This window comes from Chiloscyllium punctatum, chromosome 6 (assembly GCF_047496795.1).
Source record: "Chiloscyllium punctatum isolate Juve2018m chromosome 6, sChiPun1.3, whole genome shotgun sequence".
NCBI classification, from domain to species: Eukaryota; Metazoa; Chordata; class Chondrichthyes; order Orectolobiformes; family Hemiscylliidae; genus Chiloscyllium; species Chiloscyllium punctatum.
In genome coordinates this window covers 14,519,000-14,543,044 of record NC_092744.1, presented here as the reverse complement: position 1 = coordinate 14,543,044, position 24,045 = coordinate 14,519,000, and the positions used below count along the sequence as shown (strand labels likewise).

Genomic DNA, 24,045 nt, shown 5'->3' with positions numbered 1-24,045 from the left:
ACATGAGAGCCAGGATGTGCTGGTAGGGTGAATACAGAACTGGCTTGGTCATGGAGGACAGAATAAAAATGGAAGGGTGTCTTTCTGACGAGAGAACTGTGACCAGTGGTTTCTGCAGGGATCAGTGTAGGGGCCCCTGTTGTTAATAATATAAATATTAATGATTTGGAGGGGATTATAGGTGGTCTGATTAATCAGTTTGTGAATGACACGCAACAACTGGGGGAGCTGTAGATAGTGAGGAGGATTGCCAGAGGATATCTTAGGATACAGGTAGGCTGGAAACTTGGGCAGAGAAATGACAGATCCAGACAAACGCAACGTGATACATTTTGAAAGGTCTAATGCAGGAGAAAAGTATACAGTAAATGGCAGAACCCTTAGAAACATTAACATACAGAGGGATCTAGGAACATAAGTGGTTAATTTAGTTAAAAAGGCATATCGCATGCTTACCTTTATTGGTTGGAGCATAGAGTATAAATATTGGCAAGTCATGTTTCATCTGCATGTAGCTGTATATTTGTTAGACCACATTTGGAATACTGCGTACAGTTCTGGTCACAACAAAAGAATGTGGAGCCCTTAAATAGGATACTGAAAAAGTTTACCAGGATGTTGCCTGGCTTGGAAGGTATTAGTTATGACAGAGATTGAACAAACTCAGTTTGTTTTCATTTGAATGTTGGAGGCTAACAGGGGATCTGATAGAGGTATGAGGGACATGGATAGAATTGTTGATTGGAGTCTTTTACCCAAGGTAGAAATGTCAATTACTGAAGGACATAGATTTAAGATAAAGAGTGAGCTCAAAGCAAACATAAGAGGGAATTTTTTTATACAAATGGTGGTAAGTGCCTGGAATGTACTGCCAGAGGGGACGTCAGAAGCAGATACATTGTTTAAAAGGCATCTTGAGAGATACATGAATAGGCAAGGAATAGAGGGATACAGACTGCATGGAGGCAAAAGGTGCAGGTGGGCTGGAGGGCTGGTTCCTGTGCTTTACTATTCTGTGTTCCTTGTCTAACTAAAAGACTCAAAGGATGATTGGGCTTTCCTTTCCTGCCATCACTGTCAATATTACTGCTCCACAGCTCTTCAAAACTAAGAATGTTGATTATTTAGTCTTGGGATTTCTATCCCTCACGGCTGAAAAATGTGCTGCTGGAAAAGCGCAGCAGGTCAGGCAGCATCCAAGGAGCAGGAGAATCGATGTTTCAGGCATAAGCCTGAATAATTCCTGAAGAAGGGCTTATGCCCGAAACGTCGATTCTTCTGCTCCTTGGATGCTGCCTGACCTGCTGCGCTTTTCCAGCAGCACATTTTTCAGCTCTGATCTCCAGCATCTGCAGTCCTCACTTTCTCCTATTTCTATCCCTCACTCAATTTGAAATTCCAGTTCAGACAGCAGTCACATGGTCCAGCTACTTTCTCATTCCAGCAGTACAGGAAACTGAAATGGACGGGACTGGGACTGCAAGCTGTCCACACATTCAAAGTCCCAGGACTCCAAGGCTCAGCTAACTATTGAGATCTCAGAGCAGGGAGGAAAGATGAGTCCCAGGAAACTGGGCTGAGGGGGGTGAAAATGGAGAGCCTGAGAGGGAGCACCCAGAGTGAGAAGGCCTACTGGCAGTAGAGGGGTACAAAACCCGCCTGTTGTTAAATGGAGACATCCCCTCCCCACATTCCCACATGGCCTGAACACACCACTTCCCTGTAAATTCAGACTGAGCAGTAAATAGCCCGAACATCACAGAATTATTACAGAGGTGATTTGATCCATCTAGCCGGTCATGTATGGAACACCCAAGGGCTTCAACTTAGACAAGGCTAGGTGGACAGGCTGGTCTGGGCTTTGCCCATGTCACTGTGAAGAGGTCAGAGCAGATAGGAGCCTGGTGGGAAGACCATTCAAGGCATTTTACAGGCTCTTCCCTGTTTGCAAAACTGCACGTGAGAGGATGTAAAATTCAGCCCCGATGTGTTAGTCTCAATTCAAGTCAACCTTACCTTTCTTATTCCAAAGCATTGTCACTTTGTCAGCCTTAAAAAAACTTTTATTTGCCAAGGCAGAGGCAGGACCTTCGAATTTTGGGTACTGATACAATCGAACAAATGACGGCGCACCCTTGGATCCAGGCACATAAACTGCAACCTTTTACAACAATAAAAAGGTAGGTTCTGGTCAATTCTAAATTCGTATTTGAAAATATCGTTTGCACAGACATCTACTATATCATGTACAGTTCTCACCACTTCATGTAAGGACATCAGCACCAAACAATAGATAACATTATCCTACCGACTGACATCCCTACTTCATATACTCTGAGAAGATATCCTCACCTCACATACACATCTCATTACCGTTTTTCTTTCTGTTTTGCTTCCTTCTGTGTTATGCTAAGCTTGACATGATTTTGCATTCCATTTATAGGGGGGAGACTATGGCCTAGACTGTTAATCCAGAGATGAAAAAGCAGGCCAGGCAGCATCCGAGGAGCAGGGAGAATCGACGTTTCGGGCATAAGCCCTTCTTCAGGAATCATTCCTGTTTTTCCAGCACCACATTTTTCAACTCTGGTACTCCAGCATCTGCAGTCCTCACTTTCTCCTTATTAATCCAGAGACCCAGGTAATGTTCTGGGGACCTAGTTTGGAATCCCATCATGGCAGACAGTGGAATTTGAATTCAATTTTCAAAACTTTGGAAATTAAGAGTCTAATAATGACTATGAATCTTTTGTCAATTGTCAGGAAAACCCATCTGGTTCACTAATGTCCTTTAGGGAAGGAAACTGCCATCCTTACCTGGTCTGGCTGATATGTGACTCCAGACCCACAGCAATGTGGTTGACTCTTAACTGCACCCTGGGCAATTAGGGACGGGCAATAAATACTGCCTAGCCAGTGACGCCCTCATCCCATGAATGAATAAAGAAAAAAAAATTATTGATGTTTATAAACGTTTCCTGTCTGCCTGAAGAATCATCAAGTTCCATGGCAAGTTCCTCCACCTCTTCTGTAAATCAATGTGAAATCTGCCATGTTGAATGATTGTAATCATAAATGCACAAATAATGCAACTGAAATCATAGTGCTAAGTAGTCAATATGAATTGCCACTGATCAATGCTGCTGAAAATTCTATCTGCCCTAAACTTCTCACCAATTAAAGAAAAGACAGGTAGTTTGTAAAAGACAGCAGAATTCGGATATTTCTAACAGTAACTTTTATTTATTGTTTCAAAAACCATTGTTTTATGATGGTTAACATTACAGATGGAAATTTTCTTCCAAATTAAGTTGCTTAACATATGACAAAAGCCTTAGACCTCAAAGGGTCATGGAGTAGGAGGGTGTAATATACTGGAATTGGAAAGGGATTAGGTAACAAACAGAAAAGAAAGAGTGGACATAAATGGAGCCTTTTCACACTGACAGAATGTTACTTGTGTAGTATTGCAAATGTCATTGCTGGGGCCTCAGCTATTTACAAGCTACATTCATGATTTAGATAACGAGACAGAGTAAAATATCAAAGTTTGCTGATAATATAAATCTAAGTAGAAAGCAAGCTGTGGGGAGAACATGTACTGTACAGGCAAGTTTAAGTGAGGGGAAACAAGTTGATAGATGCAATTTTCACATGGGAAAGTGTGAAGTAGTTCAGAATGGAACAGCAGAACATTTTTAAAAACTTGTAAATGTGGGTGAAAAAGAATTCTGACTGTGCTCATGCACAGAACATAGGAAATTAAAATGCAAGTAATTTTTGAAGGCGAACAGCATGTTGATATTTATTACATTAAGATTTGAGTACAAGAGTAAGTCTTGCCACAATTATACTGGGTTTTGATGAGACCATATCTGGAATACTGTCTGCAGCTTGCGTCACTTGAGTTGAGGAATGATAAATTTGCGTTGCAGGCAGTACAGTAAAGGTTCAGTAAATTAGCCCCTGCAATGAGGTGGTTGAGCTATGCCCAGAAGCAGAGAAAATTGGGCTTATATTTTCTGGAGTTTAGAAGAATGAGAGTGATCTATCATGCGGGATTCTTGATACGGTAAACTCTGAGATATGGTTTCCAATGGTTGGGAAATCCAAAGCACTGGAGCACAGTTTCAGATAAACGGGTGATAATTTAGTACTGGGATGATGAAAATTTACTCCACTCAAAGGATGTGACTCTTCAGAATTGTCTACCCCAGAAGGCTATGGATGTTCCATCACTGAATACAATTAAGGCTGGACAGACAGATCTTTGGTGCCTCAGGGAACCAAGAGATATCGGGAGCAGGTAGAAAAATTGAGTTCAAGCTCAAGTTCAGCCATAATCATATTGAATAGTGGAGCAGTGTTGACAAAACCATATTGTTCCCATTTGCTACTACCTTTTGCATTTTGTTTTACAAGTAAGTGTGAATAAGTAAAATTAAAGTCACCATGCTCCCAGAGAACTGTAGGACCACTCTTTCATTAGAGAGAGACAACTGGTGGTGTTTTAATCTGAGGCTCACCACAACTCAGGTTAGGGGTGAGGTCAAGAGGTTAATAGTTTCATGGGTGACCTCAGCTGACCCATGGTGTTGGCATGACTCTGCATTATGAGCTAGCTGTCCAGCAACTGAGTTAACTGACCGCCAAAAGATAGCTGTTGAGCCACAGAGGCATTAAGGTTCTGCAGGCTGTGCAGAGAAAAGCCACAAGGCTGACCCCTGGTAGTGTAAGACTAAGTTATAAGGAAAATTGGCAAAATTTGGGACTTTCCTCTGCTGAATAGGAGCAACACAAGAACTGCAGAAAGGATTGCAAAAATTGATGTCTTGGGCTTAGACCAAACTTTTGTTCTACACATTCTATGACACTGTTGTTGTGGTTCTGTTCACCGAGCTGGGAATTTGTCTTGCAGACGTTTCATCCCCTGTCTAGGTGACATCCTCAGTGCTTGGGAGCCTCCTGTGAAGCGCTTCTGTGATGTTTCCTCCAGCATTTATACTGATCACTATAAATGCCGGAGGAAACATCACAGAAGCGCTTCACAGGAGGTTCCCAAGCACTGAGGATGTCACCTAGACAGGGGACGAAATGTCTGCAACACAAATTCCCAGCTCGGTGAACAGAACCACAACAACAACGAGCACCCAAGCTACAAATCTTCTCCCAAACTTTGAATTCTATGACAATGCTAAGTATGTAAAAGTAAACAATCTAGGAATGGTAAATTCACATTAAATTGTACCTGTACGTAAGTGGAGAAAGGTTCAAATCATCAAAAGGCAAATATTAGACTGGCATTAGGAAGTGAATCACGTAAAGAGTAGCAAACACTAGGAATGAATCCTGGAATAATTTGAGGGACAGTTGGGTGGTGCAATGAAAGTGATTGGGATGATGGGAGGATATTGGAGTTGTGGTGGGTAATTTGAGCTGGAAGCTAAATATACTTTCTCATTTGTCACAGAAGCAAGATATGCAAAACAAATATTGTAGTTAAATTAATCAAAATAAGCAGCCAAACTTAAAAGGCTTTGATAACTTTAATTCCTATTCTAACTGGAAATGACTTTACCCAACAACAAACATCACTGTCAACATACTATTGGTAAACAAACAGCAACACACATAACAACTCGAAGTGAATGATGAAGTACCTTGCAGGGTTGAGGTCCTGGTGACAAAGCAAAATCTGCCACCTTCTGCAAATGGAGTTTGTTTGCTATTTTACCTGGGTTGGGGGAAAATCAACATCAGTTAAAATGGTCCACAGAATGGTGTTTTGCAAAATTGCAGTACTGTATTTATATATGAGCAAACATTATGAGGAAACTTTGTCTCACAGCCTTCTAAACATACTGTTTCACAATCAGGATTTTGTACAAGAAATGAAATAGAGGGCATGATGGGAAGTTATGGGTCTTTTTAAAATTTATTCTTTGAGGGATTTGGGTCTCCCTGGTAAGGCCAGCATTTATGGCCCACCCCTAATTGCCCTTGATAGAAATTACACATGCTTTTTTTTAACAATATAATTCAATGTGCATCACATCAAATCCCACCAAACACACTATCTACATAATTTTATGTTTAATTTTCAAAATGATTTCAGAATAACCACTTTTAGAAAAAAAATCTTAATTTTCTACCAGCCTCTCCATAAGAGTATCAGTTCTTGCAGAGGAACAATCCTCCAGACCTTCTCCCAAATGGCCCTTTTAGTCTCTGATAGTGAAAATTAACACAAAACTGATTCTCTGCTTTTCTCCTCTGAACCTAGATATGTCAAAGGTATTCTCACAAACAAAAGTAGACAACTCAGCGCAGATGATGGACTGAAGGAAGGATCTTTTGGGTTTGATTTAGCATTACACAATTTTGTTTTTCTGTATGTAGAGGGGACTGTGCATAGTTTATCCTTTTCTCAAGCTGTTGAGGCCATTTTCTATCGAGACTGGTGAGTATTTACACATTTTACAATACATATCTTGGAAAACAGAATCTGTAGTGACCACTGAACTGCTAATTTTTTTCACATTTTGCTGTGACATCACACCAACATTGAAAATGGTTGTTTTAAAAGCATGTAATATAAATTTTATGCAGACACTCTTACAACTTGCATTGTATGCGATAATGACATCCAACATTCACTAACTAATATTCTGTACAATTTAATGGGCTCTTCAATGATTTAGAGGAGGTCACATACCAAAGTCATTGCCTTCAAAAAACTGTACTTCATTGTTTACATTTCGAGCACAAATACTTTCATCATCTGACCAACAGGGGCACCTAAACCAAGAAAAGAAAAGTTGTTAACACCAACAATTAAAACATCAGCAACCTTGTTTTCAAAATCAGTCAGCTGTCACTGCACACTAAAAATTGTTAAATATTTTCTACATTTTACTGAATTATTCTCCAATATCTCACTTCCATGCCTTGAAAACCCTTTCTGAATTTGCTTCACAATGTAACATAAATCTGCCAGTAGGGACAACTATTTTGACCCAGGGAAGTAGAGTCAGAGATGTACCTTTCAGTCCAACTCGTCCATGCCAACCAGATATCCTACATTATTCCAGTCCCATTTGCCAGCATTTGGCCCATATCCCTCTAAACAAAAGTGAGGACTGCAGATGCTGGAGATCAGAGTCAAGATGAGAGTGGTGCTGGATAAGCACAGCAGGTCAGGCAGCATCCGAGGAGCAGGAAAATTGACGTTTTGGCAGGAGCCCTTCCTCAGGAATCTGATGAAGGGCTCCTACCAGAAACGTCCATTTTCCTGCTCCTCAGATGCTGCCTGACCTGCTGTGTTTTTCCAGCACCACTCTCATCTTGACTCTGATCTCCAGCATCTGCAGTCCTCACTTTCGCCTAGTTGATTTTAACCTTAATGCTCTTGCAAGGATGCCTACCTTGAAGAAGTTATTCTCCTCTCTCTACAAAGATCTCAGTGAGTCTCTCTCTCACTGCAACCCCCAGGTCATCTCCTCTGCCCTGAAGCTCTTCAACCATGTCCTGAAACAGACTCGCTATGACAGCCACATCTGCTTCCTCAGTGCTCGCCTCCGCAACCAACTGATCCACATGGACTCCGGACTACATTCAAACCAGCACAATTCCCCCATATCCCTCTAAACCCTTCCTATTCAAAGATTCCTATGCCTTTTAAATATAGTAATTTGTACTACCCTCCATCATTTCCTCTCGCAGTTCATTCCATACACATATCACTCTCTGAGTGAAAAAAAATGCCCCTAAGGTTCCTTTTAAAACTTTTCACTCTCACTTTAAACCTATACCTTCTAGTCTGGGGAAAAGAGCTCGACTATTCATCCTATCCATGCCCCTCATGATTTTATAAATTTCTAGAAGTAAATTCTGCTATGTGCATTGAAAGCATTAATTATTAAGGTCAGCTAGTCTCTCCACATGGATCCAACTATGGATCTCAATATAAGATGTTTACAATTTTGCATTTGAATTTTGCTGATGACATTTTATTGCCTGTCATTGAAAGTGATCAAATCTTTAGTTGCATTATTGAAAGAAGGTATATTTTAAGAGTTTTCACCACTATGAAATTCCTACTTCAGATAGTCAACTTCACTACAACTTGTGAGGGAACAGTCATCGTTGCTAATGGCTTGAGAGTCCAGTGGGCGATGGCCCACAACCACCAAGTCATCTTCTTCTGCACTCATGCTGGGTTCTATATGGATGAAGTCAAGGAAATGATCAAAGATTTAGGTCTCAGGACTGCCAGAGGCGTGAAGCTTGCTGATTTTGGATGAAAAAGTGCCATGCATACCACCTCACCAATACCTGGAATCATTTTGTAATTTGACCCATTTTACATGGAAGGTCTAGCAGGCTGAGGAGGAAAAAGGGATCTATAGTTCCCAAAACTCTTAGAGTTGATCGCATATCATTTCTGGGCCTGATAGAGAGTAACATGATTGAAACTGATTGCTATGGTTAGTCAACAACTCCACAATCATTGTGTCATGTGGCTAGTAGAAAGGGACCTTGGTCCTTTTTTAAAATTCCTTTGCACCTCAACATGCAAATCTTAAAGCCGTCCAAAGATGTACATGACTGCTCCTGAAGATCAAGTTGTCTTTGCTAGAGCTCTTGATCCAAGACCCATAGATATCAATAGGAAGCATATTTGCAAGGCTGAGATAATATTTATTTCGGATATCCATGATATAACCTCAAGTTTATATAGGGAATTAACTGTCCTTGATTAAATAAGCCACTTGTACACTATAACTGAAGAAAGAAATCAAGTTCAAAGTCCCATGATATCATTTAAATACATTGCACAATTTCTGCACTGATAATACAACACACAAGGTTATCTCCAAGACAGCAGACTCAGGTTCAAGTCCCATCTCCTCCAGGGCTGTGGAATAACATCTCTGAACAGGTTGATTCAAAAATATCTAACAAACAACAACATTTACTACAGGTAGTCTCTCATATTTACCAGCCTTGCATTTTCTTTTGGTAGAATGACTTGAGGCATTGACCAGTCCGAAGATCCCAAATCTGCAGGTTTGGTTCTCCTTGTGGATTATTTTTGGTTGCTAAAAGAAAGAAAACATGATAGCACGGTGAAGTGTTTGCACTGTTTGCAAGACTAGTCTTGACTACATTTTTATCGTATGCACACTATTCCTCCCCCACAGCCACCAGACACCAGAGACCTGCAAAATAAATGAGCAAAATATAAGCTTTTTTTTGCCAATTTTCATTCTACTCCAGACTATTTTGAAAATGTATTCATTGCTGGCATGGGAACAGCTTTAGTGCTGAGGCTAGTATTATGTATGTGCATTGGCATTGAATGTTACCAGGGTACCTAACGATAGAAGCATTATAATCGGCTTGATACTGTCCTCACCCAATATTTACAGTCACACACAGTCAGCAGTGTGTCTTTGTCAATAAGGAGTGCAGTAAGCCCGGTCAAATTTTCCTCTTGCTAAAGTCAAATGAGGTGTTCAATATAAAATAAGTCTGGGATCTTCCTGATCTGTACAGTTCAGCTAGTCTTGGTCACGGAAGCACTAGTGCCAGAGCTGAGCACTCAAATCACATAGAGATGTAAACAGAAATTTACATGTTATTGTTATATATGTGAAATTTCCATTAACTAACATTGCAAGACATTCTTAACCAATGTGTCGACTGTAAGCAAATTAAAATTGTTGTGCTATTTATAGCTAGGCCAAAATGCTTTATACCATATCAGGAAAGTAAGACAAGCCACTGAGGGTTGAATTGATCCTTTTCAATAAGGGGATTGCAACTGCAATGAAAAACTGCTTTAAAAAACATATGTTTAAATTTCTCCTCCCCTTGGGTTTTTGCATTTTGTAGTTGTGATACGTTGCATGCCAATAATGATTTATGATGTTTGGCTTTAAAAATTACAGGGTTAGACACAGGAAATTGGTCATCCTGTTTAAATGGGCCATGCCAGCACTTATGCCACACACAGCTTGATTTATCTTAGCCATGTATTCTCTATACCTCCCTCCCCTATATTGACAGCAACCTTGTCCTTAAATGCATCAATGCTATTTGTCTTAACTACTCCCTGTGGTGCTGAGTTCTGTATACTTCCCACAGCTCAGGTAAAATAGCCGCACTTGTGTTGCCTACTTAGTGAATTTCTTATACTAACAAGACTTTGTTTTGGTCACACCCAAGAGTGGAAGTACCATCTCCACACACATCCTTTCGAACTGTTATTAACTCTGTTAGGTTACCCCCCTCAACCTTCTCAGAGCAGGCTAGTAGGAGGGTATTAATAAAGGCAGAAACGGGATAATAGAAATGTTGTTAAGCAGGAGAAAGGATTATTGAAGAAAGTCAGCAACCACAAAGGCAACATATTCGACAGAATTATACAGAATAAAGGATAAGCAGGGGTTTGGAGTTAAAATGCTGGTGCTCATATCAATAACCATAGCTTTTTGGGCAAAATTGTAATGAAATATTCTTTGGTCATCATGAGAGTCATTCAATGTTAACATGGTTGTACTTGGATGAGAAAGGCAATGTCATATTGGGCTATTGCCCGAAAGTCGATTTTCCTGCTCCTCGGATGCTGCCTGACCTGCTGTGCTTTTCCAGCACCACGCTGATCTAAACTCCAGTTTCCAGCATCTGCAGTCTGCCTACAGCTCCAAACGCATCTACCCAACAAAAACGTTAAATCCATGTCTCCCCCCTAGCACCCAACGTTTCTTAAATGACTCCAGGTTATTGCCTCCATGATCCTACTCAGAGTTCAACCACAATCAATAAGGATTACGCAATATTCCAACAGTGGCCTAACCAATGTCCTGTATAGCCGCAACATGACCTCCCAACTTCTGTACTCAATACTCTGACCAATAAAGGAAAACATACCAAATGCCTTCTTCACTATCCTATCTACCTGCAACTTCACTTTCAAGGAGCTATGAACCTGCACTCCAAGGTCTCTTTGTTCAGCAATACTCCCTAGGTCCTTACCATTAAGTGTATAAGTCCTGCTAAGATTTGCTTTCCCAAAATGCAGCACCTCACATTTATCTGAATTAAACTCCATCTGTCACTTCTCAGCCCATTGGCCCATCTGGTCCAGATCCTTTTGTAATCTGAGGTAACACTCTTCGCTGTCCACTACACCTCCAATTTTGGTGTCATCTGCAAAATTAACTGTATCTGTATCTTATTAACTGTACCTCTTAGGCTTGCATCAAAATCATTTATGTAAATGACAGAAAGTAGAGGACCCAGCACCGATCCTTGTGGCACTCCACTGGTCACAGGCCTCCAGTCTGAAAAACAACCCTCCACCACCACCCTCTGTCTTCTACCTTTGAGCCAGTTCTGTATCCAAATGGCTAGTTCTCCCTGTATTCCATGAGTTCTAACCTTGCTAATCAGTCTCCCATGGGGAACCTTGTCGAACGCCTTACTAAAGTCCATATAGATCACATCTACTGCTCTGTCCTCATCAATCTTGTTTGTTACTTCTTCAAAAAACTCAATCAAGTTTGTGAGACATGACTTCCCGCACAAAGCCATGCTGGCTATCCCGAATCAGTCCTTGTCTTTCCAAATACATGTACATTCTGTCCTTCAGGATTCCCTCCAACAACTTGCCCACCACCGAGGTTAGGCTCACTGGTCTATAGTTCCCTGGCTTGTCTTTACTGCCCTTCTTAAACAGTGGTACCACGTTTGCCAACCTCCAGTCTTCTGGCACCTCACCTGTGACTATTGATGATACAAATATCTCAGCAAGAGGCCGAGCAATCACTTCTCTAGCTTCCCACAAAGTTCTCGGGTACACCTGATCAGGTCCTGGGGATTTATCCACCTTTAACCGTTTCAAGACATCTAGCACTTCCTCCTCTATAATCTGGACATTTTGCAAGATGTCACCATCTATTTCCCTACAGTCTATATCTTTCATATCCTTTTCCACAGTAAATACTGATGCAAAATATTCATTTGGTATCTCCCCCATTTTCTGTGGCTCCACACAAAGGCCGCCTTGCTGATCTTTGAGAGGCCCTATTCTCGCCCTAGTTACCTTTTGTCCTTAATATATCTTTTAAAAACCCTCTGGATTCTCCTTTATTCTATTTGCCAACGCTATCTCATGTCCCCGTTTTGCCCTCCTGATTTCCCTCTTTAGTACACTCCTACTTCCTTTATACTCTTCTAAGGATTCACTCGATCTATCCTGTCTATACCTGACATGTGCTTCCTTCTTTTTCTTAACCAAACCCCCAATTTCTTTAGTCATCCAGCATTCCCTATACCTACCAGCCTTCCCTTTCACCCTGACAGGAATATATTTTCTCTGGATTCTTGTTATCTCATTTCTGAAGGTTTCCCATTTTCCAGCCATCCCTTTACCTTTAACACTATGGCAGTCCCAGTCGATGTTTGGAAAGTTAAAACCCCTACCATAACTACCCTATTATTCTTACAGATAGCTGAGATCTCCTTACAAGTTTGTTTCTCAATTTCCCTCTGACTATTGGGGGGGGGTCTATAATACAATCCCAATAAGGTGATCATCCCTGTCTTATTTCTCAATTCCACCCAAATAACCTCCCTGGATGTATTTCCAGGAACATCCTCCCTTAGCACAGCTGTAATGCTATCCCTTATCAAAAATGCCACTCCCCCTCCTCTCTTGCCTCCCTTTCTATCCTTCCTGTAGCATTTGTTTCCTGGAACATTAAGCTGCCAGTCCTGCCCATCCCTGAATCATGTTTCTATCGGAAAGATGTTGCGAGGCTTGAAAGGGTTCAGAAAAGATTTACAAGGATGTTGCCAGGGTTGGAGGATTTGAGCTACAGGGAGAGGCTGAACAGGTTGGGGCTGTTTTCCCTGGAGCATCAGAGGCTGAGGGGTGACCTTATAGAGGTTTACAAAATTGAGGGACACAGAAAGGATAAATAGACAAAGTCTTTTCCCTGGGGTCGGGGAGTCCAGAAGTAGAGGGCATAGGTTTAGGGTGAGAGGGGGAAGATATAAAAAAGCAACTTTTTCACGCAGAGGGTGGTACGTGTATGGAATGAGCTGCCAGAGGATGTGGTGGAGGCTAGTATAATTGCAACATTTAAGAGGCATCTGGATGGGTATAAGAATAGGAAGAGTTTAGAGAGATATGGGCCAAATGCTGCCAAAGGGGACTAGATTAATTTAAAATATCTGGTCGGCATGAACGAGTTGGACCGAAGGGTCTGTATCCGTGCTGTACATCTCTGACTGTATGTGATTCAGGCCACACATTTAGTCAGTCTGCAAGACTGCCTAATTCCATTTCTGTGAGGCTGGTGGAGGCTGGTACAATTGCAACATTTGAGAGGCATTTGGATGGGTATATGAATAGGAAGGGTTTGGAGGTATATGGGCCGGGTGCTGGCAGGTGGGACTAGATTGGGTTGGGATATCTGATCGGCATGGACGGATTGGACCGAAGATGCTGTACATCTCTATGACTCTATGATTAATGATTTAAGAAAACTCGCACAGCAGTGATAAGTCTAATTTTCTTTGAGGCCGCATGGGCCTCTGAGGCCTGTGCATGGCAATGACTTCTGGAACTGAAGGTCGATGCTGAGATTACCATGCCAACTGCCATGCATGAACCCTTGGAGAGGCCAGCTTTGAGAGGATGTTGCCCAATACCATTCACATTTTCCTGATGTTTCTACCACAAGCTACAAGTAATAAACAGGAACATACTGCATAATTCATTGGATCCTCATACAAAATAAGTCTAAAATAGCAAGAAATAATCATTTTGCTGCAAACAACGCTACTCGTATAAAATATCAAAGTTGAGAGCATTACCAAGTATATATTGATCAATTGCAATTAACATTTGTTTTTCCACTAAACGACCTTGACGAATAACATTGGATTTCACAATAAGATAGTCTGCAATGTACATGCGATAGGCAGGTTGCCACCTGGCCATAAAAATTTGCAAATGTAACTTATTAGTTTTTGAGGCGGATACTTCACAAAATCACAGAATTATTACAGTACAGCAGGTCGCTCAGCCCATCATGTCTGCATCAGCTCAGTGAATGAGCAATTCACTTCATGCTATGCTCCTGGCTTCTCCCCATAACTCTGCATATTTGTACTTTTCAGATAACAGTTTAATTTTCTTCTGAATGTTTCAATTGAACCTGAACAAGCCACGTTTTAAGGCAGCGTATTCCAGCCTTCCATAAAAATATGCGATATAGTTACCCTGGTGTGGAGAGATTTTTGCAGTTTGTATTATGAAAATACAACATACTTATTTTAGACTCACATTGTTGTTAATAATCTATTCCTTCACAGGTTTGATTGCTTGTGTAGCATACCCACCATATCTTACTTAACTGGTAATGAATCACTTGCAAACTTTAATGGGGAGTTTTGTTCTTTCACATGAAATGGATGTCACTGACAAGGTCAGCATTTGTTGTCCATTCCTAATTTCCTTGAACTGCGTGGTTTGTTTGGTGATGTTAGAGGGTATTTAATAAACCACACTGCAGTGAGTAAAAGCTACATCATTAAGTATTTTCAAGGCTGAGACAGGCATACTTTTAATCTGTAAGGAAATCAAGGGGTGGGGGAAAACACAGGAAAGTGATGTTGACAATCAGATCAGCCATGAACCATAAATGGTGGAGCATGCACAATGGGCTGAGTGGCCTACCTCTGCTACAGCTTATGGTTTCATCATTGCTGGAAACATCATATTAAAGTGGAAAACCATGATCTGTTCATACCAAGACATATACCATTTGACTGGAATGTGTGTTTGCAAGCCTCCATAGCTTGCAATTATGTGACTAATGAAAACAAAAAGGTTGGACAGCAATGGCTGTCATCTGGCAGCCCCCTGTCACTTGATGGAAAATCCTGGCTTATTATTTTCTCTGCAACAAGTCAGACATTGCATGGGACAGTCATATTTTAACAAAATAAATACTGTCACACTGACATTTCCTCGAACCAAACACAACCCACCTCTCGTCTTTTTAAGCAGTCTCATGAAAAGTATCATTGATGTCAGAACAAAGGACAAAGTGGTGAACAAGGAATTACTCTACACCAAGTTACTCACTCATGTAAGGTTGCCACGTTGTCAAGGTATTGCTTTGAGGAGAGAATTCCAGCAAAGTCACTCTAGGTAGGTCAAGTGTGTGTAATAACCGACTGTCTCGGGTATTCACAATATTTACACTAGAGAGAAAGAGGATAAACTATTCAAACAAAAGCTTATCACAAGTGGTTGCATAATAATCAATATAACATGATAGCTAAAAAGGAAAGGGTTGATTAACTGGCTGTGAGCAGCCTGTTGAAAAATATAGATCAAATAGAGACATGCATACAGGGACTGGTGCACTCATTCATCTAATGTTATCCTGTCTATCAAAGTTTACCTTCCGTCAAGACCACATCTTTTTACTTCACTTTAAAAGTGGACTGAACTACAGATGACTGTTCTACAGAAAAATATTGAGGACAGAATTGTTGTACTTTCAAAAAAACAAGTTATTAAAGCTCATCTGTTTTGTTCAAGCAGTGTATAAGACATTTGTACATGGGCTGGCTTTGGGGTTAAAGTGGGTGTCTGTACTAAGTGAAATTCGGCAAACAACAGGTTGATAATTGGTTTGTGGAGTTGTCACCAGTTGTGACAATAACTATGTGTCTCCGAGGTAGCTGAATGGCTTAGTTAGTATGAATGATACTAGCCTTTGGTCCACTGAAAGGACAGATAGTGTGTTTTTCTCACTCCAGTAAAACACCTAAATCATGAAGAAATCCAGTTTACTGCCTTCTACCAGTTGCTGTAAGCTGTTGCTTTTAACCAATAAATCAAAGAGTTCATAATTTACGAATCAGCTGCTCTATGCCTCCTGTGAAGAAGAGAGAGGACTTGAAGGAAAAGATCAGAGAACTGAAGGAATTAAAGGAATTCCCGCCTCAGGTGACTGACTGTGTGGAGTTTGCACGTTCTCCCCGTGTCTGCGTGGGTTTCCTCCGGGTGCTCCGGTTTCCTCCCACAGTCCAAAGATGTGCAGGTCAGGTGAATTGGCCATGCTAAATTGCCCATAGTGTTAGGTAAGGGGTAGATGTAGGGGTATGGGTGGGTTGCGCTTCGGCGGTGCGGTGTGGACTTGTTGGGCTGAAGGGCCTGTTTCCACACTGTAAGTAATCTAATGTAAGTAATCTAATCTAAAAGGAATACTCCTTCAAATCAGTAGACTGCCATTATTAAGCAGTTTCTCCAGTATTTTTTCCCCCATACCCATGTTTGTGTGAACATGTGTGGAGGGGGTTTTAGAAGGGGGTTCAGAATTTAGTCAGTGCTTACCTGTGATTAGAATCTAATTATTTATAATTATTAATGGTTCTTGTTAAATGCAGAAACCTGATCATGTTTTATGTTAACCTAGTCTATCCAACACCGATAAAGTGAGGATTTTGTACGCTTTTGTAAAGTTTTGAACTTTTGTGACAATTTGGGAATATCAGGTCTTGATTTCCAGTGCACTACCTCAGTGAAGTGTGACATTTCTTACGTTCTTTTGCTCATTTGTACATCAACACACCACCTTAAAAGATGGTGACATGAGCAAGCAGCTAAATGAAAACATGAAACTCTTCAGCAGTCTAAGGTCCAACAGTGGACTGATTTTGTTTTTGGTGGGACTGCAACCTGGTTAAAGATGGAACCTTAAAGTATGTGACTCATTTTACATGTAGAAGGCTCAGTGACAAGAAACTGAAGGTTGCGACTGACTTTTCACCATTACACCAAGCAAACAGGGAACCATCATTGCTGAAAGTGAAGCCTTTGCAATTTTTGCTGTCTTCTCTGCAAAACACAAAATGGAAAGCACATGATTAATAGAAGGATTAGAAAAATAATGCATTGAAAATATTCTCTTACGTTTCTCTGCAGAAAATCAACTTTCCCCAAGTAAATTCATGAAAATATTGACATAGTGCACATTTAGGGTGGCATGGTGGCTCATTGGTTAGCACTGTTGCCTCACAGCACCAAGGACTCAGGTTAAATTCTCAGGTGACTGCCTGTATGTGCATGGGTTTTCTCCCGCAGTCCAAAGATGTGCAGGATAGGTGGTTGCCCATGTTGCACAGTGATGTGTAGGTTAGGTATATGGGTAAAAGGGAGGAGGGGTGGGTTTATGATAGATGCTCTTTGGAGGGTCAGTATGGATTCAATGGGCCAAATAGCATGGTTCCACACTGTAGTAGGGATGCTAGGATTTAAATGACACAAAATCCAATGAAGCAAAATCCATTAGGTTATGCGGGATTTCCTGTTGCTAAGATGATAAACAATCGATACAATTGGTGCTTCAAACTTATTTTAATTCTAGTTTCCTCATTATTAAAAGCATTCTCTTTGTGTAAAGGGAGTGGGCAACTCTCCATAGTGTCCGTAAGTTTCTGGCTGATGGAGTAGAGACACAGATGGTTGATGAATGGATCTTTGCCAATCTTCCTGCTCCACTTTCAACTTCAACCATTTTACCTGGGGCTGCTACAATGTTGGTCAGTCACCCATTCCTCTTCCAATTCTACTGTTTGTAAATCTCTAACAGCCACATGGGGTTCTGCAACTGGCCATGCTACGATTGGGCTAAACAACTGACAAAGAGTGGTGCAGAACAAATCAACCGCTGGACCTCTTTACTTAGACAGAAATACACAACTTCTGGTCTTTGCCCCAATGCATGACCCCATCTTGCTGAGGAATTTTGACTTAGGACCACAGATGTAATTCCCATGTCCTCTCATTTTATGCTGAAGCACAATGGTTCATTAACCAGCTGTGTCAGTGGGCATAGCTTCAGCTTCTAAACATAGACAGACTTGTATTTATAGATTTTCATAGTTTCTCATTTGCAAAGGATATCCTAAATGGTTTTACAGCCAAATAAGTACTTCTAAAACGTTGCCATTGTTGTCATGCAGGAAATGGGTTACCCAATTTGCATGCAGCAGGCTCCTGCAAACAGCAATGTGACAATCACTTAGTAATGTGTTTTTATGGTCTTATTTAAGGGACAAATACTGATAAGAACACCATTGAGAACTACCCTGGTCTTTTCCAAAGTAAGTCCATGGGAATCAAGGGGGCGACCTCGATTTAAAGACATAACCATCAACAGTGCTGTCCTGCTTCATCTGATTTGTGTGTGCAAACCCTTGGCATAGGGGCGTGACCTCACAACCTGCTGACTCAGAATACGACCAACTGAGTCACAGTTAACACTGAAATGATTTTCTTGCTAGGGTTTTCACCTAAATGTTGCGCCGCAATCAACACAAAAATCACAAGTGCAATAAAAACAGCTGAATTTAAAATACCTTGTGAAAGAGCTATTTTCTGTGTAAGTCGGAGGGCCGTCGAGCATATAGATTCCTTCTGAGCCTCGAACTGTAACACACAATTATATAGGTTCACTGTAAAAACATTTCACACTTCATTCAGAATATTATTGTTTCACTATACCAAAAGATGAAACTGACATTAAACATGGCTTCCAAGTTTGCTGATCACATATGTTTAGTCAGATCACATATAAGTCAGGAATTGTGTTACAATTATCAACATGAAGTTCATTTATTGGGAGATTCAGAACAACACTATGTCATTCAAGCTCTGAAACATGTTTATTTCAATATTCTATCTTCAGAATATTGCAACTCCTGGCAGTTTTTTCTTCAGCAATGGGCTTCCACTTAATCAACTGATTTCAAACAAAAATAAAGGGATCAATTTACTAGATAGAACTCCTTATCTATTAAAATCTAAACAGAATAACATTCAACAAAGTTAAAACAACCCTCATCCTCACTGCAACCACCCCACTCCCTTTCCTTCCCCTACTCTTTCTCCATGCCCTTTGATGCCTTTAAAATCTAAAACTTTATCTATTTCTCGAATAGTTATTTTCATTTATGTTTTCTTTCAGTTAACACTGAGAAATATTTGTCCAGCGCCATGTGTGCAATCTGGTAACCAGGTCATCAGCCAGGCATTAAAAATTAGCAAACTGAAAATATCATTGTAAACAAGTTTTATTCTCAAATCCAGGAATAAATTTGTCCTCCAATCTTATGGGACATGATTAAATACAAAAAAAATGTGCAAATTAAAGAATATTTACTACAATAGGGAAAAGAAAAAGATATGTTTCTACTGCCACAATATCTTGAAGCATCTCAAAACAATTCATGGTTTTTGGATTGCAGTGAATGTTATCTTAATATAAAAGTTCTGTCCTTGCAACATTTGATGACTACTCAACACTCTCCTCACCTCAGTGATTCCTCATAGTCCAGTGGAAGTGAAACATTTCAGACCAGAAGGGTATTGTAAAGCTGTTCAGCTTGTCACAGTTATTGTTCACACATTGGTGTGTTCCAGTGATACACCTCTCTTTAATTCTGGGATACCGCACTTAGCCAATCACTTACTTCAACTATGCACACACAACTGATCTCCAAGCTTAACAACAGGATTCAGAAGGGCAGAGTGTTGCCTCCTCAAAGCATATTCTTGCAGTTACCCCAGCCAAAGTACAAAGGGATCTTGGAGTGCTTGTAAAGGATTCTCTAAAAGTTGACTTGCAGGTTGAGTCCGTGGTTAAGAAATCAAATGTAATATTGTCATTTATCTCAAAAAGGTTGGAATGTAAAAGCTGTGATGTGCTACTGAGACTTTATAAAGCTCTGGTTAGGCCCCAGTTTTAGGCCCTACACCTCAGGAAGGACATACTGGCACTGGAACATATCCAGCGGAGATTTACACAGATGATCCCTGGAATGGTTGGCCTAACATACAATGAACAGCTGACGATCCTGGGATTGTATGCATTAGCGTTAAGAAGATTGACAGGGGATCTAATAGAAACTTACAAGATAATGCATGGCTTAGGAAGGGTGGATGCTGGGAAATTGTTTCCAAAAGGTGGGGATACTAGGACCCATGGACACAGCCTTAGAATTAGAGAGGGTCAATTTAGAACGGAAATGAGGAGACATTTCTTCAGCCAGAGAGCGGTGGGCCTCTGGAATTCATTGCCATGGAGCACAGTGGAGGCTGGGACATTAACTGTCTTCAAGGCAGAGAGTGATAAATTGTTCATCTTAAAAGGAACTAAGGGATACAGGGAGAGCGCGGGTAAGTGGCATTGAAATGCCCATCAGCCATGATTGAATGGCAGAGTGGGCTCGATGGGCTGAATGGCCCTATTTCTTATGGTGTTATCCCTAGATCATTTCATCTCCCACTGACTGTCGTTCTTTACCTATTGACCTAAACTGTTCAAACTCCAGGAAAAAGGAGGAAGGAGAGAAATCCTCCGAATATATGTGAGATAATCTTACGCACCCAAATTTGACAGTGGTGTCTAATTAACAGAATCAATTCCCAGATCACTGAATATTTCAAGATATTATATATGATACCTTTTCAATTAGATATTTTTACTTGAAAGGACTGTTGTTAGAATTGCAATATTCACAACTGCACGACATATGCGACAAACTGAAGACAAGCTATTCCCTTAAAACTGCATTGTGGTTCTTTCCCAATCTTGTAATTGAGCTACACACTGCTAAGGTGGACTTCGCTATACAGGCTGGCAAAATTGTTGATCACCAGACAGGACAAGAGAACCAGAGTTGAGTGTGTGGTCCTGGAAAAGCACAGCAGGTCAGGCAGCACCCGAGGAGCAGGAGAATCAACACTGCGGGCAAAAACCCTTCATCAGGGCAAGAGAACCAGACAAGCAGTGTATGAATTCCCTGAGGCCCTGCTCAAGAATCAGTTGTCCAGTCTGGATTGTGTTGAGGGTGATAGTTCCTCAGGGAAGTTCAACATGTGTCAAGCACATGGTATCACGCGTGGGCCAGCTGTACAGGAGGGAAGGAAAAGAAGTAGAAAAGCTGTAGAGAATGGAAAATCATTAGTGAGAGAAACAGACAGGTTCTTGTGTGGCCACTGACATGACTTTAGGATGATATGTTTGCCCACTTGGTGCCCGGGTCAAGGACGTCATTGAATGGCCTGCAACATATTCTTCTGCAGGAAGAAGCAAAACCACAGGACGTGGGTCACATTGATGCCAATTGCACAGATAGGAAGGGTAATGTATTCAGAACTCAGGAAGCCAGATAAAACATTAGCAAGCAAGATGTCACAAGTAATAATTTCTGTTTACTCCCAGTATCAAACTGAAGTGAATATAGATATCGGAAGATAAGACAGGTCAATGTGTGGTTGAAAGATGGTGAAGGAGGGAGAGCTTTAAGTTCTGGGACTGTGGGACTGGCCCTGGCAGAGTTGGTACCCACACAAGTGGGACAGTTAAAAAGAGCAAAGCAGTACTTTTTGCTAGTGCTGTTGAGGAGGCTGTAAACTAATTCTGTAGGGGTGCAGGAACCAGAAGAAAACATTAGAGTACAACACCAAAGTGCAAAAAATACTGAGAGACACAGATAGCACTAGAATAGAGAACAGCAATATGGTTAATAAAGTATACAGTAACCTAGACTTTATTCATTGTGCCCTACATTATATAGCAGAGAAGTTATGCCAAACCCAGATCTCAGCTAAAGTTCACTCAATCGTCATTAACAAGCAAGGGATAGGGGAATAGATAACAACAATATGGATAATAATCCTATGTTCCACAAAGAACTGTACAATCAGTTTACCGAGGCAAATTAGACAAGACAATGGGGAAAAAAAAGAGATGGGATCTGGGGTCGACCTCAGGATTACATGGATCTACAGGTAGCAGTTCAGTGGATAATGAGAACTAAGTATGACACACTTTAAGAAGGACACAAGCACACTGGCGTACAGAACAGGTTGACGAGAATGATTCCTGGGGTGAGAAACATCAGTTTTGAAGATAGCGTGGAGAAATTAGGACTCTTTTCCTTGGAGAGGAGAAGGTTGAGATGAGATTTGATTGAAATTTTCAAAATCATAAGTGGCCCAGAATAGCAGATAAGGAGAAACTGTTCCCAGTCGTGAAAAGAATTTTTCTTGCTCTTTTTGCAAATCACTTTAAATCTGTGCTTTCTCATTCTTGATCCTTTCATCAGTGGGAACAGCTTCTGATCTGAAATATATTACCTGAAAGTGTGGAGTAGTCAGATTCAACTGAGGTAGAGGGCATTAGATGAATATGCAGGCCTGCGTGAAATGGGTGGGAGAATGGCACTATGCCATGCTGATTTGGAGAGCTAGCGTAAACACTGTGGCCCAAATGGCTTCATTCTACTCCATAACAATTCGGTGATTCAGCATCTACCGTGCCAATCCCTTTCACAATTTAGTAAATTTCTATAAAATCGCAGCTTATATTTCTAAGCATCAGGGAATTAAAAACTCAGTACCTAAATCAATCAAAGAAATCCTAGGGTTCAGTCTGGTGTGATGTCACTTTAAGAGGTTATTTTGTCCTGTTTTTGTTTTGAAGAGGGGTTGTAAGGCAGAGGTAGTGAGCTAGCTACTGGAAACCACTTGGATAAACAGCTTCGGGGGCCTTGGGTTTTTTTTTTAAACGCAGACCTGAATGCTCTTACAGGTCAGGATTTCTGAGTAGGATCAGAAGCTGTTGGGGTCTCAACAGAATTGGAAGTTTCAGTGAACGTCTCTCAGCTGCTACTCTCTCTGAATTTTCTCTTGATGTTTTTTACGTCCTCGATTGGAGAACTGCATTGAGAATCTGTATCTGAAGATTCCTCTTTTGCCAAGTGATATGTTTATCGCATATTACTATATTGGACTAGTTACTTAGTAATAGCTACTGTATCTATTATTCTGTTAAGTTTCCAAGAGTTAAATTATTCTAAATTCTTCTTTCTTTGGTTGTGTTATTGCATCTACGACAAACACTTTATATGAAAATGAGTAAAAGCTAGGGTCTAGGCTACTTTCTTAAAATATTTTGAGGTGGTCTGGTCTGGTCCATAACATGATGCTGCTGTAATCCCTCCACAGTAAATCCATCCCTCTTTCGACAAAGGCCCAGAAATACATACAATACACTCAGTGCAGACTCACCAGTGTTCCATATAATTGAAGCTAACCTTCTTTACCACGTACTCAAATCTTCTTACAACAAAGGCTAACCTACAGGTTTGCTGGACCTGCACATTTGCATTCAGTGACTTATCAACAAAAACATTTACATCCCTTTGGATATCAATACTTTCTAATTTCCCACAATTTAAGAAATACTCTGCACTTTGGTTCCTCCCACCAAAGTGGATAACCTCACAATAATCCACATTCACTTCCATATACCATGCTCTTGCCCACCAACCTCATGTGTGTGGGATGGGTATGAGTGTATGTGTGTGAGTGTAAAGGGGTATAAGTTTGTGAGAGGGTGCACATGTGTGAGAGTGTGGAAGTGAACGTGTGAGCGTATGAGAGAGGGTCTGCGTCTTTTCATGCTTCCTCCTCACAGCTCTCAAAACTTCATGGGAATGTATCATCTACAACTCGGAGAAATGCTCATTCGCCCCCATATCCAAATCATTGCTTTACACTGGGAAAAGCAATAATTTTGGCACTTCTTCACTGGGCATAGTGAAAATGACGCATTTATTCCTACGGTCTGCTCTATGCCAGTTAATTACCCCTCAGTATATGACAGTTTTTTACCCCTAATCTCAAGCATTTTAATTTTGTTTACTATCCTCCTGTCAGGGACTTCAAGACTTGTAAAACTTCCAACATACATCACAGGTTCCTCCTTATCGACTCTGCTGGTAACATCTTTAAAAGACTCTATTAGGTTTGTCAAAGGTAATTCTCTCTTCAAAAATTCATGTAACTCTGCTCACTCAAATACTAACATTCTCAGTATACCTTAATCACATTTTAACATACAGTATTCTAACATTTGGAGTCTGATTAAAGTCAAGCTTGCCAGT

The 24,045-nt window shown here is 40.8% G+C and overlaps 1 protein-coding gene across 1 annotated transcript in view; it reads right to left on the bottom strand.

Moving 5' to 3' along the window:
* Positions 1-24,045, bottom strand: part of eif2a (eukaryotic translation initiation factor 2A) — a 61,284-nt gene that overhangs the window by 19,758 nt on the left and 17,481 nt on the right. Inside the window, exons 2-8 of the mRNA XM_072572044.1 lie at positions 18,451-18,520; positions 16,853-16,927; positions 15,164-15,282; positions 9,002-9,101; positions 6,716-6,798; positions 5,661-5,734; positions 2,017-2,161 (exon numbers count right to left, since the gene is read on the bottom strand). Of these exons, the coding sequence (XP_072428145.1) occupies positions 2,017-2,161; positions 5,661-5,734; positions 6,716-6,798; positions 9,002-9,101; positions 15,164-15,282; positions 16,853-16,927; positions 18,451-18,520 (666 nt within the window). The remainder of the gene's footprint in view (positions 1-2,016; positions 2,162-5,660; positions 5,735-6,715; positions 6,799-9,001; positions 9,102-15,163; positions 15,283-16,852; positions 16,928-18,450; positions 18,521-24,045) is intronic.